This window comes from Phlebotomus papatasi, chromosome 3, assembly GCF_024763615.1.
Source record: "Phlebotomus papatasi isolate M1 chromosome 3, Ppap_2.1, whole genome shotgun sequence".
Lineage (NCBI taxonomy): Eukaryota > Metazoa > Arthropoda > Insecta > Diptera > Psychodidae > Phlebotomus > Phlebotomus papatasi.
This window is the reverse complement of record NC_077224.1, coordinates 61,867,231-61,888,475: the sequence shown is the minus strand read 5'-3', so window position 1 is coordinate 61,888,475 and position 21,245 is coordinate 61,867,231. Positions and strand designations below refer to the sequence as shown.

Here is a 21,245-nt window from a genome sequence, read left to right as displayed (position 1 = left end):
TGAAGTTTTTATTAGGCTCATTGAATCTAATGAAATAGTCACGGTACTTACGTTTTATGATTGTTTTGTCGCGTTGGATTAGCTCAAAGTGATTAATTTCTCTGAAATCCTATCAAATTTAAAGCAACTCTTTCAATGCAAATCTGCTTTTACAGCAAGTTTAGCTGTTTTCTGTGGACCTTTTCCACTATGTTGTTGTATTAGATTCATTTCTCATCACCTGTTACTAATCGATCCAGAAAAGTTTCTTCGTAACAACATATCAGGAGAGAAATGGCTACATTCCCTACAATCAGTCAAAAAATGTGACACTCGTCTATTGAGCTTTTAAACGTATCAAAGCTTTTCTAAATAGCGAAATACGATCGAATTAGTATTGTCCAACATCTTAACAATCTGTTTAATTGTTATCCACAAATTTTCTTCCGCTAGGATACTCACAATGATGCCATTAATGTTAGAAGCCGTTTAAAATAAAGTTGATGTTTCAAAGGGTAAATCCTTATTTTGAAATTTTCGAAGACATCTATTATTCATTCTAAGAGCAAGAACTTGATCCAAATAAACGCCAAAAATGCTTTTCCGTGGAAATTTATCACTTAAACTTTTTCAAAATTCGCCAAACATTATATGCTGCAAATGTAACTTTTTGTTCCACATTTTGGAAATATCCTCCAAAAGATATATCGACTTATTTGAAGGATACTTGTCATTAGACGGATGTAAGGTACTATAGTCTTTCCAGTGCAAGCACAAAAAAGTGAACATGAATGATGGAGGTAAGCTACGTGATACCCCTTAACGACCTGCGTGAAAAGGTCCCACGAACTTATGCAATCATCCAATACTTATTTACTTACTTACTTACTTACCTAGTCGTTTATGGACCTCATCCACTACTTCCTGCCATCTCCTTCGGGGGCGTCCTCTAGGTCGAGCTCCTTCCGGCTTCGCATTCAATAGCTTCTCATGGAAAGCTCTCATGAAATACCACTTCTCTATTTATTTTTGTTTGCGAACATTCGAGTTTTTACCGAAGTCTAAACTCCGAAATCAATTTGTGTAGGGTGGGGTAATTTGGAATGATGTCTAATGTGGGATTTTAAGACTTTTCAAAGTTTTTGTTCAATGTTAATTGTAGTCAAGTGTAGAGAATCATCAATTAGAGCAAGAGACACTCAAATCATCCAGTCTTCTCTGGAGTGGAGATAGGAAAAATTCCTGCCTCCACCTGGGATCGCACTGGAAACCTCTCGTTAGACAAGTGCGCTACCAACTCTGCTTGTCTTGCTACACGACCTTAACCAATTGCATTTTGCACTTCAATCGAACATTCTCGGGGTTGCGAGATTTAAGAACGATATCGTTCGTTCAATTGAAGCGGCAGCCCATGGTGTCCATGGATTTTTGGTTCTCTCAAATCTCGCAACTCCGAGAGTGTTCAAATGAAGTGCAAAATAATACAAATAGTTAACGTTTAATTTAGTTTCTTTTTCAGTAAAGTGAGTCATATCCAAAAGTGATATTCCATGTAACTTCTTTCTATACATAAAAATGTATTCCAAAAGTTTTCCTTCAACACTTAATGTATTTAGTCTAGAGCGTAGGTTTGAATGTGTATGGAAAATTTTCGAAATATTTTCAACCGTTCGGATTTAGTTTAAAGCGTTGTCTAAATTGGATTATTTTTTTGAGGATTTGTTCACGATATACTTTTGCCCAAAAGTATGAATAGACAAAAATAGGATTTCATCGCAGACAATATAAATTATGCATGAAAAGGGCGTAAAATCTTCTGCCATATTTACAATATAAGGAGAAAGCAGAAAAAAAAACGAATGGTTGAGTAGCTTTCTAATATATTCCAGACACATCGTTCCAATAATGTTGTGCTTTTAATTTTAAATTTTAAATAAGGTCGAGTACAGAGACCAAAGTTTAATGCACTTTAGAGGATTTGTTGTGCTGAGAGTAAACATGTGGTGGGCTTTTTCTCTTTCTCACCCTCTAGACGTCCGCAATGACGAGCCCCCACCTGAACCGGCGCCCCCAGAAGTACCCCCTAGAGGCCATTCACTCCTCCAATCGATGTCTTCGATGCGTAAACGTTCCGATTACCAAATACATATACAGGAAAATAATTGCGACCAGAAACATGAAGAATTTATACCACAAGAGAAGCAGCAAGGTGAGTTTAGATTAAAGATATTCAAATTTTTACCAAATACAGGGACTCTTTTTTTATCTAAGAATGGTTACTAAGGGAAATTTCTCTCTACATAAACACTGAAATATGTAAAATAGCTTTGTGTAAGACAGATCCATATAATAGAAATGGTGTTATTCATTGAATCATGGTCTGAATACAAATTAACTTCACGTATAATCTCATTGTCAACATTTAAAATGATAATCAGGACTAATTTAATGTGCTTTTTTTATACATTCCAACTCTATGCATATAGAACACTGTTAAATTAATTCTATATTATTTGATCAAAGTAATGGAAAACTATTTAAATAAAAATAGAGTTAATGAATCGTATTATTTCGCAGTCTAAATAAAGCAATATTTGGTTAATTTGATTAATTTGACCAAATACTCAACTTCCCAGACTTTTATTTATTTTTTAATTTATTTTCCAAACACGCCGGACCATATCAATACTTTTAGAATATTATCCTAAAAAGAAATATTATTAATTAATTATACAACATTTTCACATTATTCCCAATAAAAATACAATAACTGAATATTGAATAAATGGATAAAATTCATTGAATAGATTGAATATCTTTTTTTTGACTCGTTTGCTCTCAAAATTGCCATTTCAACAACTTAACTCATATCCTGTCTCGGAAGTTTCCTTGAAAGCTAACGCTATATCTTCTGGTATTTACATTTGAAATTAAACTTTTGCTGAGAGAATCAATTCCCATTTCATTCAAATTCCATTCTCAATTTCAGTAAAGGAAAATAACTTGTTGCTTATGTTGTTTTCTTTTTCATTTACGCCGAACAAAACGAATTGTTACTTATCACATTTCTATACACTAGTTACTGGATCTACATGTTATAATATTTTTTTTTTATTATTGTTTTTATAAATATTGATTTTAAAAGCAGATTTTTCGAAGAATAACTTCAGTAGTTTTTCATCTTTTTTATATCACACGTGCATTAATTGAATTAATCTGAATTAAAATGATAATTAGGGATCAACTCGTTAGGAATAAAATAAAAAGGTTATAATAACAACTTTTTTTATAATTTATAATCAATTAGTTTACTAATGAACTTTGAGGTTTTTACTAAAAGAAAAACGATTTTTATATTGACCAAATGTGTTCTCTTTATTGACTAAATGGAACTCTTACTGATCATCTGACCGGTTTTAATTTTTTAATGACTAATTTTCGTTTTTTGAAGCTCGAGCACACCTCATGATTCTTGGATTTTCGACATATCCGAGCCAATTGCAATCGATAGGACAAATATGGCAACTATTTAGTTGTTCTTGCAAGTTCATATTTGATTGTTCATAAGGGTCCCGGCCAAAATCCCGAAAGCCAAAATACCGAATTCTTAAAAGTGTCGTAGGGGGAAGTGTAGCACCTTTGAAAGTGGGGCACCTTTGAAATTGGGATTTTTTACCTATTTTTACATGAAATTGAGCCTTATCGTGATATAATTTAGGTGCACAAATAGATTGAGAAACTAAATTATATTGTGATATGGCTCAATTCCACTTAAATATGGGAGAAAAATCGCAATTTCAAAAGTGCCCCACTTTTAAAGGTGCCCCACTTCCCCCTAGCTACTTTCACTCGCTTGCTGAGGCAGAGGAAAATTTTGTGTGGCTTGGGAAATTATTCTACACATTATCCTCCATATAATTTTATCCCTTTCAAAATATTGAACATTCGGGATTTTGGCTTTCGGGATTTTAGCTTTCGGAATTTTAGTTTTCGGGATTTTGCCTTTCGGAATTTTGACTGCCTCCGGTTGAGAGATAGTAAAAATTCTAAATAGTAAAAAAATATTTTTTCAATTTTTATTTTCATAATAATGTTTTTATTAAAAAAAATCATAATATTTTTGTGAGACATTGATCGTAAAATTTGAAAAAAATTAAGGGAATATTTTACAAAATAGCGTTATAATTTTTACAAATCCTTTTAATCTGATAAATTTTATTTTTGCTGTAATTTAATTTCTTAATAATCTCCAATGGGAAGTAATTTTAAGCCGCTTCCTCTTCAAAAGTCATGGACACCTAATGCGGGCTTCAGACTCAAGGCTTAGCCATATGGCTTAACTTCTCGAATTTCTTAACAATCAAGACTTTTTGAAAAATTATCACTTAAGATTGGACAACATGGGCAAGTGATCCAATTAATTTTGAAAAAGCAATAAAATTGTTTGCTATTCTGAATTTCGAGATCATCGGGAATTGGGCTAAATCTTAGGTCTGAAGCCGGTCTAACTCACCTAAGAGTCATAGACTCTTTAATGTCACATTGTGTCAACATTGCTTAAATATATCATCATCAGTAATGCCACCTTGAGAAGAGCAGCAGGATTCCATCAAAATGAATCTTTTAGGAGGCGTGGCTTTTATGATTATCAAGATGATTATGAATTTTCCCAAAAAATGTTTATTTTTTAAAATTTAATTTTCAATATGTGACTTGCAATAAGATAAGATTTTATCAGAAGTCAGTTCTCCATTTCGGATTATCGATGAATCCAGGCCACAATTGGGTACCTTATGCTTCCCCACTCCTATTTCTATCTTATAGGGGAAAGTGCCCATGCTTGATACCTTTGGAAGCTTCGTAATGACTAAATTTTTCCTATGTTTCTCAATAAACATGACTCCGCAATATCTTTTAAAAACTGGCCACTTTCCCATAGTTTTTAAAATATGGTTGCGATGAGTCACATATAATATTGTAAAACATAGAAAATTTAGTCATTACGAATCTTCCAATGGTATTAAGCATGGGCACTTTCCCCTACCCCGGTACGGGTAGCCGCTCCATATCACAGCTCTGTGGGTAACCAGTGCCGCTACTATATCACAGCAGCCCATCTCGGTGTGTATTTAGGATCAGTGACAGTGAATATTTGTATCGACTGAAGTACCACTTTCATGTCGATACTCGTTAACTTTTTTGCTAATGTGCCACCATTGGTATTACTATTCATTCATTCACTGGACGAATTCAAAGTCTATACGGCAATAGAAATCTTTTTCTGCTGCTGCTCAACTTTGAACCCGAGACCTCGCAGTCATAGAGCCACTACTCTATCCACTGACCCACTTGATGCTCTGTGACTTGCAATAGGTGTGCCATAATGTATTCTTAATAAGGAGCAGGAATGCAATTATTTGAACTGCCATAAAATATTGCCGTAACTACTAAAAAGAAAAGTTCCCGAAAAGTGAGGGTGTTGTAGATTGATAGGGGACTCTGACTCTCCGGTGGTGGCCAGTGGATTTGAAGCCACTTCACAAAGAAAAAACACTTCTTCAATCTTTCCCAGAGCTTTCGGATGGTCGACTAAACTATGTTTTTTGTACTTTATGAGGATCGTTATTTTGTGTGGGATTGGACAATATCATCACTTTCAGTTTATCAATTGGGAATGTTTTTTTAGGACATTTTTTTCACTGATTTTCAACTTTTGACCAATTCTTCTTTAGGTATTGATATGATGTGATTTGGCGCTTTCTGTCTGGAAGTTGTAGATTTTCTGAAAGATTATTAAAATTCTAATGATCAAATTTTTAAAATTTAAAATCTGTTTTAATGCTGATTTTTCTCTTGATTTGATATTAAATAATAATTTCAAGGATCTAAGACCTAAAATTTACCTATATAGCTTAACTTCTCTGTAATTTTTTAATAGCTGAGATATTTTGAGTATTTTTAAAATTTTGAATTGAATTTAGATATTAGGGACAAATTCAGGACCTTTAGGGATAGGGCTAAACCTTCAGTCTGACGCCTGTGCTATACGGATTTAAGACTTAAGGGACTTCTTATATGTTCCCTAACTTCTTATAAGTCAATATTTTTTGGAAAATTTTACCTTAGGATTGAATTATTAAAAGCAATTGATGTATTGGATTCCGAAGAATAAATTTAATTTATTACAATTTAGGATTTTGAGATCTTCGGGAACTTGGCTAAACATCTAGTCTGAAGCCCCTTTTACGGTAAGGCCTGAGACTAAAACAAAAATACTTGGTTTATAAAATTCTGAGTTTTATACAAATTCAAATTGTTGCCCAAGGCTGCGAGGCTTTAGTCCTAATAGACTTTATTACTCAGGGGCATCACTCAACTTAAACTCTTATTATCCTTCTGTTTATGATTACGATTATTTAAAACTTATATTGCCTTTTATAAACTCGATCTAAATCTTTATCGTAAAATGCGAATTAGCATAATTTAAATATATAAGTCATGAAAATTTATTGTCAAATAAAAGGCCTTATCTAATGTGTCGCGTATTCAAATTTTCTAAATAAAAGTTCTGAAATTATTGTACTTGGATGCAAACCACTTGCCAAATGTTCCACCTTGTGCAGTCTGACTTTGTATTTGAATAGCCACAAAGTTTGACTTTGTCAATAATCTAAAGATGAGTTCAAATAGGTATATAGTTGTGATATTGCAAGGATATGCATAAAAATTCAAAAGTTTTGGAAAATTACAAAACATGTCAGCTAGACAAATATGTAATCCAGACATCATGATACAGCATAAAGTTGTCTACAGCGACTTCATATGCAAATTATATCCTTTGAGATACAGGATCTGCTCATGAGAGCTTTCCTCAACTTATTTGTATATATATATATATATATATTTTGTTGGTGGAAGTTGTGTTTTGGGTGCATACGAAAGAGATTTCCCTCCTCGTGGAAATTTCTCACTGTGGAAAGCAATAAAAAGGGGAAAGGGGGACTGGTGAATATGAATACAGGGGAAGAAGGAAGATGAAATGGAGATCAGTTTTTGAGGTGAATGGTTATGGTTTAATGTAGGCGAAATCATGTAATTTGATGTTTCAGCAGAAAGTATATGTATTAGTTCAGCAACGTATGCGGTCCATAACACTTTCACCAGACAATAGCCGTGATAATGATGTGGAAAACCTTTTGCCAACATTTTAACAGATTACAGGCGTACCTTTTAAATTAGTGTGGTGCCATTTTCACCCAGTGATGCTCTACTCTTCTCGCCTTATGGACAAATTTTTCCCCATTTTCCTCTTTTTGGCTCTGCCTTTTCTCAATGATGCTCATAAATTGCACCTCATACCAATTTGCTGCAGAAAAGAGAAACGAGGGTTAATATGCTTTTGAGATTGTGGAATTTCGATAATCTTGTTTCGTGTAAGCACGTTTTTGCGCCAAAATCCTCATATTACATTTTTGCAACGGTTTTGTTCCAATTTATGATATGAAGTACATGTTTCATAATTTTAAATTTTGTTTTGATCATGCAATTGATTAACTCCATAAGGATCACTGTGTCAAAACTACAATCAATTTATCACTAATACAATGATATCGCATTTGAAATTGTGAGAAAAATTATTTATTTTGGGAAAATTGTGATACACTGGTTTTTATAGGGTTATGACTAATGCCCAACGCACAATAACTTTTGTTTGTAAACATGTTTTTGATATTTCAATGAGATTGAGTGAGATCTAGATCTAGTCATCTCGCTCATTCTCATGGGAAATTTTGAAAACATGTTTACAAACAAAAGGTATTGTGCGCTGGTCATAACGCACAATAACTTTTGTTTGTAAACATGTTTTTAAAACTTCCCATAAGAATGAGCGAGATGACTAGATCTAGATCTCACTCTCTCTTATTGAAATGTCAAAAACACGTTTACTAAACAAAAGTTATTGTGCGTTGGGCATTATGCTCAACGCACAATAACTTTTGTTTAGTACAAAAGTTATTGTGCGTTGGGCATTATGCCCAACGCACAATAACTTTTGTTTTGTAAACATGCTTTTGACATTTCCATGAGGGTAAATTGAACAGAGATCTAGTCATTTCCCTCTCTCTCATAGAAAATATTGAAAATATGTTTACAAACAAAACTTATTGTGCGTTGGGCATTAAACTACTCAAAACCATATTAATAAATAAATATTAATAAATAATTAAATATTAGTAAATATTTTGCAAAATTGCCAAGGGTGACGTAAAACCAGAAGAATGTTTCTTATTGAAACTCGAAAAACCCTAAAAAAACCCAAGAATTGTTTCGCGAAACTCAAGAAACCAGACATTCTTGTCACTAAAAATGGGGAACAAACATCCTTGTTCCATGGAATAAAATAAAATAAAACCCTTCAATAAAATTATTGAAGAGTCATTGAACCAAGTGCATAAGATCAAGACAAATTACTTAGAGGAATAGGGTAAAGTGGTACAAGTTGGACAGTGGTACAAGTTGGACAATGGTACAATTTGGACAGGGCTTTTTGTCTTGATAAATTTAGTACTTCATTTTTATGTGTATATCTTTAATGCTTTAGTTTTATAATTTGGTTCCTTGTGCTTAGAAACAAATTTTGTACTGTATTTATCAAGAAAAAAGTCATGTCCAACTTGTACCGGCGAATTGTCCAACTTGTAACACTAATTCCAAATTATTAACTTTACCCTAAATTAAGTTCAGTAATAATATATTGTTACTATTTTTATTTTCGCCAATTGAACGTAACTTGAACTTTGTTGTTTGAAAAAAATTTGACCAACTGCCTAAACTTTGAACGACTACTTCTGAATGCAAGAACAACTTTTCAATTAAACATTTCACTGAGTCTCACACTCTCAGTGGATATATTTTTGGTGTTTTAATTGTTAGTTTTAACTCTCGTAGGACACAATTTATTCCGATTCATTAGCAAATTGGACATCCATGTGAATTTAATGAACTGAACGCTGCATCATTCGGAAGCAGTGCATATTGCGTCCTGTATTCATATCATGCCATTTTTGTCACCGAATGCTAATTGAGTATTCGGTTACATATTGCATTCATATGAGTTATCCTGCTGTTTTTATCCTATTGCACAAATAAATTCTCTGAAATAAAAAAAAATAGTAACAATTTTTCCTCTTGGTAATTCGCCCATTCTATATTGTTGAAATTCATGAGGAATCAAGAGATTTTGCAAGTATTTAATTTTTCGGGCAACAGATGCCATGGTTTAGTGACTTTTCGTATTTTGTATTTTAATTAAATTTTAATATTTATATCACTAGTTTTATTGTTTTGAAATTGCAATTGAATTTGTTGGTAATATAATTTCTTTTATAATTTATCTTTGTAGTAGTTTAATTGAATTTTCAGCCACAAACATATACATTTAAAATACAATTTTAAAAAATATAAAAATAAGTACGCAAATAATTAGTTAGATTTAAACTGGGACGTGTTGTTGTCGTGTGTTACATTTAGTGGGCTATGTAATATACGGTTGCGTTCCAGAAATCTGTGCACGATAGCATTACCAATAAATAGGATTTTAAACGGATATTTGCAGAACGTTACTGGACCTCTATATGAATCGAATCACTAAAAGAAAACTGAGAGAATTGGAAAAATCGATAGCTAAGAGGGCTATAAGAGAGTTCTTTAAGAACTCCTTAAACTTCAATTTACTAGTTAGCTTTGCAGCTGACTATTTTTCTGGTTTTAGCAGTAGGTGTCACTGGTAAAAATAAAAGGGTCAAATTGATCCTTTTCAGAAAAAATGGATCATTTATCATGATAAATTATGTTTTATAGTAAACTTATTACTCATATAATATTTCTCTCAACAGAGTAAACACCAAAGATGATTTTTTTATTGTTTTTATTCGTTTATTCCGGAGTTAAATAGGTGTCAAAACAGTGATCCTTTCAAAGGATCCTCGGTGACCCTTTTATTTTTACCAGTGGTGCAGGCCCTTGAATAATTCACGAACGACCTCGATCCTGAATTTGAATAAGTTGTAGGCTGATTGAATGAACATTGTAAGAATGATAAGAACGGTCAAGCTGTATGATGTCCAAGCGAGGACAGAAAGGTGATCTGGAATAAGATCCTCCATGATATTCAATGATCAACTGAGATATATTAAATTTATGACCCCTATTAGTGGGACACAGTTGATTGCGGATACGAATTTCGAAATATATTTTCTAAAATATTCTCATCGTCGTTTAAACTTGAAGATTGCTAGACCGCTTCTGATATTTATTCTTAAAGCACTGGGATTTCTGTCTCGGCCACTGTCAGAGGGATAACTTCGGTATCCTCTTCAGTAAGAAAGCCTGGAAGAAACTAAATATAAGGATATCTTTCGATTGGCCGTGAGCTTTTGGAAACTAGGTGCTAGTAAAGTTTCCGGATGTAGCCATGATGAAGTTCACTTTACTAATATTTCGTGTATAATCTCACTCTCCGTATAGCCACCTACAAGTAATAGGACCACTATAGTAACTAACTAAAAGTAATAGGTGAAGTGAATTACCGGGTTATAAGGAATGATTAAAGGTGTTTACCAGGATTGATTAAAATAGAGGGAAGTGGAGCACCTTTGAAATTGGAATTCTTCATCTGTTTTTAAATGAAATTGGGCCTTATTAGGATCTAATTAAGTTGCACAAACAGATTGACAAGCTAAATTACATTATGATATGTCTCAGTTCCATTAAAAGATATAGGAGAAAAATCAGAATATCAAATCTGCCCTATATTCAAAGGTACCTCACTTCCCCCTAACCATTTATCAGGGTTTTTCGCGGATGAAATAAGGGTTAAGTCATATCGTAAGTTGCAGGCATTCAAGTATGTGAAGTTGAAAATGGTTCGGAACTACTAAGGATCCCATCGATCGATATCCCACTGACCAGTCATAGATAGGTATCACAACAGCACAGGCATTCTATTAGGAAATAGGGGAGAAGTGAAATTTCTTTTGGATGTTAGACTCACATACTTCTACAGTAAAGGTATACTTAAGGGGCTACTTACCTTTCAACTGAAAGGGTGTGAACTCACAAGATCCAGGCCGGTTTCACTGAAGTTGGACTGGTTAATTTGTTGGCGGCCGTTCTTCCACAATAATCTTAACGGATCCTATTTAAAATTTCTGTGCCATTACCCCTCCGCGAGGGAAAGAAATACAGTAGAGTCTCGCTATAAGCCATCGCTCTATAGTCCACAATTTATCGACCGTTGATTTCAAAACACTGATTTTAAGTTAGGTTATGTTTTTTAGTATGCGAAATTCATAATTATTTTAATATTTTTGGCAAACTTTATTAAGTAGTTGTGATAATTGTGATCCACAATGAAGAGAACAAAGACAAGTACCACAATCGCAAAGAAAGTGGAAGCCATCGAGCAATTTCAATACTAAAAATCGTTGATAATTTTAAAAAATTACATGGACTATAGTGCGACCCAAGTGTCAAATTTGAAACCAAATATGGACTATAGCGAGACTCTACTGTATCAGGCAGTATGAGTAGAAGTAAGGACAATCTTGGAAGAACCATGGAATTATCTGGGAGTCCAGAGCAACACATTAGGCATTTCAATGATTCAGGAGATTTCTAATAGTTTGAATTAAGCTTTTAGCCTATTTTCGTTAAACATTAAATCCTAAGAAGCAAATGCTCAATATCTGAGTTGGAAAATCGGAATTTTCCAACACTTATTGGAAAGACGGTTCGTTTTAAAAGCAATAAGGAAAACCAACGTATAATCAATTTTTGAACGATAATCCGGTGTTCGTTGGGTGGGAGCGGACTAGTCCAGAAAAAAGTATTTTCTTCTCAGAGCTTTTGGTGCTGAAAGCTCTGGATAGAAAAGATTTTTATTCTGAGCTAGTCTGCTGCAACCCGACGAACACCGGATTATCGTTTTAAAAGCCTTGTTTGAATTGATTACAGTTGACTAAATGAAAATTGCGCTGAAGTTGAAGTATTGCATAGTTATCTTAGCACTTAAAGCACTTGCCTAAGAGTAGATACTTAAGAGTACATTATGAATAAAATAAAGTGTTGGTAGAGCCAACTATAAACTGGGTTAAGAACTGTCGAATTCGTCGCACATTTAGCAAAATAAAATACATTTGAAAGATCGGATTTTTATTAGTTCTACTAGGATAGGACGAAACAGAAAATACAGTCTAAAGACGTTCCGTAGTGACAGAGGCAGATCAACCAAAGATAAGAAATATCCCAGTACTGCAGATGAATTGAACACGATGTCCAGGAGGGGTTTCGCTGGGAGAACTTCTAAACTATTTAGAAAAAGATACTATATCATCAATGGACTGAGAACGTCAGTAGTCACTGAGTAGGGCGTTGGCGCATAATTCATTTTTTGGGTTTACATGCATCTAAAAATTTGCTATTTTCTCTTCTGTGGAACTTTAAAAAAAAATGTTGAGTATGTCGAATGAATTTTTTATTTAGTCCTCTTCCATCTCGTGCATGTCTTTTACTGGAAAGTGGAGGCTGCGTATCCTGGAGGAGTGGAAAAATCATAAATTTACTATGTAACGTGAACATTATGACAAATTTTTTCACCTCATTATGCTCCATAATATGCCATAGTAACCGTCGGGGTGCAAATTTCTACTCGGGTAGCCGCTATATCAACAAGCGAAGTGAATGTATGCGAAAAGAGGGTGTGTTTATTCCATGGGATGCATCAATTTCGAGGGTGTCCAGTGAAACATGAAATATGAACTGAAACCTGAGAGAGTATGATGAAAGGGGAGCTTCTAAGTTGCCATGCAGAGGGGGGGGGGGGGAATGATGGTGAATGATGTAACTGAAAAGAAGCTCTCAAATACTTGTGAGATGGTAGATCCTTAATGTTCCACACTCGAGTATAAATTAGTCGAAAATATATTCAGTCTAGTCCTCTTCATGTAGCCCTATATCCTATCGTACTAACATATCGTATCAAAGATATATAGATATTTTTGTGTTGTATAAATATGCGACTCGGAGGCTTTGGGCAGAAAGCAAAGACATTCCATACATCACGAAAGTGAGAAGGTACTCCTGGATGATACTGAGATTTCGTCAGAATCCCTCACCAGAGCACACTCCCTCCGATATGCATGGAAAATATACAAGGAGCGTGACTCATCTGATGTGGAAATCTTTTCCACACCATCACCACATGATATATAACTGCGATGTGTTCAGACATGCGTTCAGAATTAATGTAAATTTATAATTCGGTTTATTATTATGCAGATTATTGATTCTTCGTGCACTGCATTACTATACAGTATAATCTAGTAACTTCCAATGTAATTAAATTGTAAATAAATTTAATTTTTTTTAACATCTAGGTATATCTCAATTTTAATCTATTTTTAAAGTAAGTTTTGCAATAGTGAAGAATTTTCTTTTAGAGAAAGCTTCTGTAGAATTGGTTAATAAATAATTTAAAAACCACCGCAGCAGATTGAGCTGTATTTTGGTAAAAACGAACAGTAAAATTAAATTCAAATCTTCCGGTGTTCGTCAGGGGCAGCTTTTTCCTCAATTAAAACTAGAAATTTTGCTCCAAAGCTTTGGGGCAAAATTTTAATTTTACTCTGAATTATACTGAATTTTAATTTTACTCTATTTCTACTCTCAGCATTTTCCTCAATTAAAACTCGATATTATAAAAAAAAAACTCGAAACTATAGAAATTTTGCTCCAAAGCTTTGGAGCAAAATTTCGAGTTTTAATTGAGGAAAAAGCTGCCCCTGACGAACACCGGAAGTTTTGAATCCAATATAATCCGTCAGAAACCCCACCTATAGAGTAAAATTAAAATTCAGTAACTACAGTAAACTCTTGCTAATTCTGTTCTTTTAAAGTTTGCTGAAATTTTTCAAGTTTTCAAATAAAGCCAATAAACTCAAATTTGTCATAGTTTTCATAGTTAAGGGCAACCTTTGCAGATTCGTACAGAAAATTATGTCCAAGTTTTAAGATTTTTTTTATCGAATTCCACAAAATCCTAATCAATTATACCACTATGTCAACAATATTTCCTACTTATTAGGTTCGTAATCCCACCTCATAAAATCCTTGCAAAACCTTGAATTTTCCAATAGAGGAATGTGTAAATTTAGAGGCAATGCTCCAGTTTGGGCAGCTGCGTACAAAATTTGTTCACTTACGTAGGGTAACGTGTGGTATTTCTGGACAAGGCGCTTTTCGAGACATAATATGGGTATTTTGGGACACATCAAACATGCTATAAATATTTGTTTTCTAATTATTTTTAAGTTTTATATGAAATATTTAGTTCTTTACGTATCAGATAAACATTAAACTTCTGAAATTTTATTTAATTTAAAACGTGAAATACGCTTGAATTGTGAGTGTCAGATTCCAATTTTTACAAAACATTCAGTGTAGTCAATTTTGCAGATGTGAACACAAACAGTGCTTAGTTTTTTTCGATTTAAGTCACTATATACAAGTGAAATTTAAACAAAATTATTATGAAAGAATAAAGTTTAGACCTTCATACTTGAAGGTAAATAATCAGGCTCGGTGAAATTTATTTGCATTATAGCGACTTTTGTCGGTCAAAAAATACACAACTGTCCCGAAATATACTACTTTTACTTCTTTACATATTTTGCTATTTTGTATAAGAGATTATGCATTTTCCAACATTTCTCGATCAGAATGTTATTCTGGATTGCATAAGGAATATAAATATTTGTATCAACAAAGAAAAAAATAATTTGAGAAGTTGTTCTGCTGTTCGAAACTTGAAAATGCTAAAAAGTGTCCCGTAATATTACACGTTAGCCTATGCCTTATTTACATAGTAAACACTACACCCGAATTTAAAAATTTTCATACCAGCACATCACAGTGTGGTATCCCCAAACCTGGTGGTCAATAGTTTTGACAAATACTTTTACAAAGCCGCGAAAGTTCGATTTTCCACAACTGCAAAGGTCGTAATGTTCCTGAATTATCCAAAAAAAAAAACACAACAAAAACAGCCTGCATCTAGCAAAAGATTTTTACTTTAATAACACTGATAAACCTTGTAATAGTTTTTTCCGAAAACTTACGTGAAATATGAAAAAATATAAAATATTTTGTCTCAAAATTGTTCTTTAGACCCATTTTTTATTTTCATTCCTTGAACCTAGGGAACAAGGTCTAGGCTCTCATTTTTTTCAGAAAATGTCAGATGTTGGACTAGCTATTAGAATATATGGTCACGGTCACGGGTTAGATTTATTTAGTAAAATAGAAAAAAAATCGTCTTTTCTGAAGCGGCAAAAGTGCGTGATATATCGTGATTATTCATTTAAGGAGGGATTTATCATAGAATTTACAATAAATTCAGTACGTAAACTTAATTTGTTCATAAACAAAAAATTCCTTGGATTTCAAATATTTTCAGGCTTGAATTTCTTTGTAATTTGGGTGACAATTAGGTTCCAAATACCCGAATTTGAGAGACTCTATTGTATAACAGTATATAGTTAAGAAAATCTAAATTATTCGATACACGAAAGAGGAAAAATTCATGATAAGATGTGAATTTAGAAATTATCAATCATTTTGATATTTTAAGGACTAAATTAGAAGGACTTTGTGGTTTTAAGTGCAATCCAACCTCGTCCGATCGAGCTCAAGTTTTGGACTTACACGTTTTGACACTTATAGACCTTGTAGATCATGAACATCATAAGTGCTAAAATTAAAAATCGATTTTTGTGGATGTCCAGTATGCATCCGAAAGTAATGCAGTATTGATCCAAACTCGGTGTAAATAGTATGCTTTTTGGTGTATTAGGGATTAAAGTTAACCTTTTTCATGTTATTTTTACCCTTGATAAGGTGTAAAATGAATATTAAAAAATGTTGATATATTTTTACACCTAAAAAGTGTTAAATTTATGAGGATAAAAGGTTAATCGCACCCGCGTTTTTTCTCAGTGTAGAGAGAGAACGGAGAGAGATATCGCCAAGAGGTTTTCGGCAAAGGTTAATTGTCGATAGATGGCTAGAAGTTGATGACGTCCGATCTATCCCCATACCCTTTCCCGTCATTTTAGAACATCCCAAATTTTGTTTTCTCATTAACTCAGCCCCTATTACGGGCTTCAGATCTAAGGCTTAGCCATATGAATTAACTTCTCTAATCCCTTCTCAGTCAAGATTTTTTGGAAAAATTTGACTTAGAATTGGATTATTAAAATCAAATTCCTATTTGATTTTGAAAAATCAATGAAATCGGTTGCTGTTTAAGGTTTTGAGACCCTCGGGGACTGGGCTAAACCTCTAGTCTGAACACAGTCTATGGCAACGAACGATCTCAAATTTAAAGAAGCTCTATCAGTCATATTATGTTAGGAACTTCTTACTTAAAAAAGATATTTACTTAAGTTGCTGTGAGCAAAAACACTCTATCGTATTATGCATATCTTTATTAAAACATCCGGATTTTGTTTAGAGGATATCATTCAAGATATTTCTAGATTATGCTAATTACGTACAAATTATCAATATAAACATGCAATTAATGTTATTTTTTATTTATTGGCCATCCCTTGAAATATTTTACGATTTCAGAAAAAGAGTATAATGAATATGCCACAGTATATGTGACCATTTATACCAACAACAGCAATTCAGAATAAATTTCATTCTTCATACATTGAATGAAATTTTCACCATACAAAAGCACTCACAGCTTTTCCCGTCCTTTTCTCTGTTATACTTGAAATAAAATTATTAGGTGTAAAATTTTCAGGATGGAAAAATTAAAATAATTTCATGACAATAGAGGCAGAAAATGAAAATGTATGGCAATATAAAGAAGTGGCTTTAGTGGTGAAACACACAATAAAATGCCAAATTTCAATTGAAAATTCCAAACTGAAAATTTTTGCCGTTTGTGCAAATCTGGAAACTTTTCATTGTCCATATGAAACTTTATGGAAATTGTGCTACATGATGAATATTCAGTCACAAGAAAATTGGAAACCGTCACACCATTTTCATAATATGAAAATTCATTCCATTGAATTCATGTTAAATTAGAGTTCGATTGAGTGGAAAGAATATTTGGTTTTCCCATCAGTGAGCCTTTCAATGAATAAAATTTTCCCTCAACTTCTGTATGTTTCCTCCCACTTTCTGGCGAAATTTCACTGCATTCAATTTCATATGTATATAAGTGTAAAATATTGAAAATTTTCACATCTTTTGTATGCCTCAATCTCACATCGTCATATCCTCAAGTATTAGGAAATTGAAGCAATTTTAGTTTTCACACTTTCAAGCCCATATTGAAGAAGAAAGCCACTTTAACGGAAGTTCCTCTTTCTTTCCGCCGAAGCCATGGAGAGACGAATGTGTGAAATGAATTGAATTCCATCAAATAGAAATTGCCTGTATTGCAGGTAAATTCTCAAAACCTATATACGAGTAAGTGCAGCAGTGAAGTACTGATAGCAAACTAAAGTCTGGGCAAACTGTTTATTCTCGGTGCTAAAATCCTACTCATTTATCATGAATTGACAAATATATTCTTTTATTGAGAAGAGAACAAAGTTATTTAAAATTTCCCTAAAATGAAAGTTTCTTCATTAATTTGAACTTGAAGAACAATTGAGAAGAAGTCAAGTGTTGAGGAAGTAGTTTACTCTAAAGTGCACTATTCATTGATGAAATAACTTTATAATCACTAAAACTTTCCAATGACATCAATATTAGGTAAAAAGGTTTCGAAAATTGTTCGATAGCAAATATTTAGGAAGAGTATTGCTGCTCGAATTCAAAGAAAGAGAGGATTTGTATTACGATATCATAGTGCGACTCAATTGCATTGCATTTATTGGCATAAAATGGACAATTTAGGCAAAATATAAATGCAATATTAGGTGAGATTCTTAACAAACTCACCTGCTAAATATTTAATAAAATTTCATGTTCTCAGATAGGGCCCAAACTTTGCCTAAACTGTCCTGGCCGGCCGGTCATTTAATATATTGCTCAAAATTTTATCTCTACTGAAGTATATTTTTTTATATCAAGGCTAATTTATCAAGGATGTTTAAAAATTCTAAGTTCACTTATTACTGCTCGAACTCAAAGAGAGAGCAGTTATCCACTTTTTTCCAACTTGTGACACGGCTAGAAGCCAAACGGTAAGAGATATCGAATTTCGGTCTTCGACGACCCCCCCCCCCCACCACCATAAGTCAACATTATTTAGGACAGGGAGTGTATCCGGTGTTCGCCAGTGGGAAAAGTGGTCACCCTAAGAGGAAAACCATTTTTTGGTCTTGCCCAGAGCTTTCGGTCCCAATAAAAAACACCAAAAAAGTGTTTTCCTCTTAGGGTGACTACTTTTCCCACTGGCGAACACCGGATACACTCCCTATCAAGAAAATCGCGCCAGTTCCCATTATTAGATTATTTAGGACGGTCTTTTTTTCTTTTTCCCCACCCCCTCCAATCCCTCGAAAACCCTATTTTTTGGGTTATTTCGAAAAAGGCTCCTACGATTTCTTTGAATATGTTTTAGAGATAGTGAAGGCGAATGTTTCGTCCTTGGACACCTATGTTCGAAAACCATTTTGATATCGAATTTTTGAATATCAAACTTTAACAGCTTTGGAGGGCCTATTTTTCAACCGATTTGATTAAATTTGGATTTTTTTTTGAAAGATCTTGAAGTTTTCAACCCGACTGCATGGAACTTCAATCGGTATGATATCCGTAAAATGATACATTGTTCGGATTAATTTTTATTTGTTCTAGAACCTATTTCTTATTTTGGAATGCTTTTTTATCAATCAATGTGATCGGTATTAAAGCGGTATCTACCCAAAAAGCATGCGAAAAGATAATACAAGAATAGCTCTTCTCGTGAGTTCGAGCACTACGAAAAACTGGGACGCTTTCCCATCTTTTTTAAATGAAATCTACAATTTGTGTAAATATCCGAGACTCTTTTGGAAAGTTAAACTTCAGAAGTGATCACATCCAATATTTCTACTTCTCGCCCTGATAAATTGTGTTTTGAAAAAATTTTGGAATGCAAGAGATTCCAAAAAAATGAAACTTCTGTATTTATCCTTATAAATCCGTGTAATAAAGGTCAGAATAAATTCAGGCTGATACTCGAGATTATTTAGTTTGTAAAATTTTGCAGGACACTCGCTGGTAGAGCACTCGCTCTATGATTCAAGTGTCTCGGGTTCGAATCCCCTTTAGATCAAAAATTTTTATAGCGTTAAAGGTTTTCGAATTGCATACAGTGAGTTTCACTGTACTTGATTGCACAGGACATGGAGCGGCATTAACAACCTCATCCTGTATAAGAAAAAAATAATAATGGTTGTCTAAGAATCCCTTCGTGGGAAGGCCTAGTTCCTTAATGGAATGTTGTGCTACCAATATCATTTTTATTACTATTATCAAAATTTGGCAATAAAGGATCAATTGAAATAAACCTATGAAATGGATTTTCCTCTAATCGATGGACTTAAACCTAAAAAGTAAGACCAGTGAGGGATAAATTTTTACTACTACATTTTACACGTTAAATATTCTCGAGGAACCATTCTGAATCTATTTGGGCCCTATGTTTCACTATGTTGAAATTATTTTAATAACCAAATGGCAAGAGATATCGACTTTGTATTTTCGAGGACCCCCTCAGTGGACACCATAGGGATAATATTCTTTAAAAATGTTTTGGTGCCATTATCCTTTTTCTAAGAGCTTTTTTTATAATTTCAACGCAAATTACAATATCCTTTAACAAAGAATTTGAAAAATATTGAATTTAGTATGAAGTCTAGAAGAACTTATCAAAAATTGTGCTGAATTCAATTTTCTATCCCTAGTCTTGGAGCAATTTAGTTTGATTTATTGAATCACTATTCTTTGGACAGATCGGCCAATGAAATTCAAAGTCATGGAATTACGACTTTTCACCACATTTTCCCCTTTTTCTGGGATACATAGACAAAATTATTCTCTCTGTGATGGCTGCCGTCACACTTATTATATGTCTATATTCTCGACGTGATTTAATAGTCTATCCACCCACTATGTAATCACAGATGGATTCTCCAGGACTGACAGAATCTGCACGCATGCCAACACCACGTGAATGATGAAAGCTCAATTATAACAGTATCAGATAATGGTGAACACAACTCACGTTTTGCATTTTCGATGACCCCAAAGGCTTCTCCTCGTGCTATAAAATGTATGCAATTAGATGGCAATTGTTAAATCTCGTCGAATTTGCTTTCTCGTCCCTGATGGGGCTTTTCCTCCTAAATTCCTCCAAAATACTCACCAGTACAGCATTAATATATTCCATTCTCTGGCACTATACATAGAGATTTATTAGGAGCCTTTCACACAAATGATGCCCAAATGTCACAAGTCAGTTCAGAACAATTTCAATCTGCTCAAATGCTAAGTTTTCAATGAAAGTTTTACAAGATGTGAGAAAAAGGCTTTAGAAATACAAATGAAATAAATAGTAAATTTGGTAATTATTTTCTGATACATGTCTAATTCCATGCAGAAGGTTAAGAACCAATCTAAGAAAATGTAGTGTAAAATGTGTTCTAATGTATGGAGTTGAGATGTACAAAAGGGGTAACACTGAGCTCTTCAATTAACCATCACCCTTGAGATCAAACAAATTTTCACTGAGCGACTGCAAGAAATATATTTCTCATTTTAACACTACAAATACATGCACAGAAAAAAATATTTTGTAAAATTGTTCGTAAATGTTTGTTAAATCCTATGGAGGACTTACAAAATGCTCGTGAATCGTATAACAACAAAATTTACAACATTTACAAATACTTGTTTGTAAATGTTCGTAAACACAAAAAAAATGGTCGTAAAATTTTGTTATTTGTTCGTATTTGTTCGTAAATTTTTGCCAGACTAACAAAAATTTACGAACAAATGACAAAATTTTACGAACATTTTTTAGTGTGTTTACGAACATTTATGAGCAAATGTTTGTAAAAGTACAAAACATTTTCGTCAAACGATCATTTTACGAACAATGTTTGTGAAAAAAGTACAAAATTTTACGAACTTGTTTGTGGATTATATGATTCACGAGCATTTCATAAGAGAATATAATATAACACAAACATTAA

The 21,245-nt window shown here is 33.3% G+C and overlaps 1 protein-coding gene across 1 annotated transcript in view; it reads left to right on the top strand.

The window, feature by feature from the left end:
• LOC129807120 (uncharacterized) overlaps positions 1–21,245 on the top strand; it is a 443,550-nt gene that overhangs the window by 263,198 nt on the left and 159,107 nt on the right. The window contains exon 7 of the mRNA XM_055856165.1: positions 2,012–2,188. Within this exon, the coding sequence (XP_055712140.1) occupies positions 2,012–2,188 (177 nt within the window). The remainder of the gene's footprint in view (positions 1–2,011; positions 2,189–21,245) is intronic.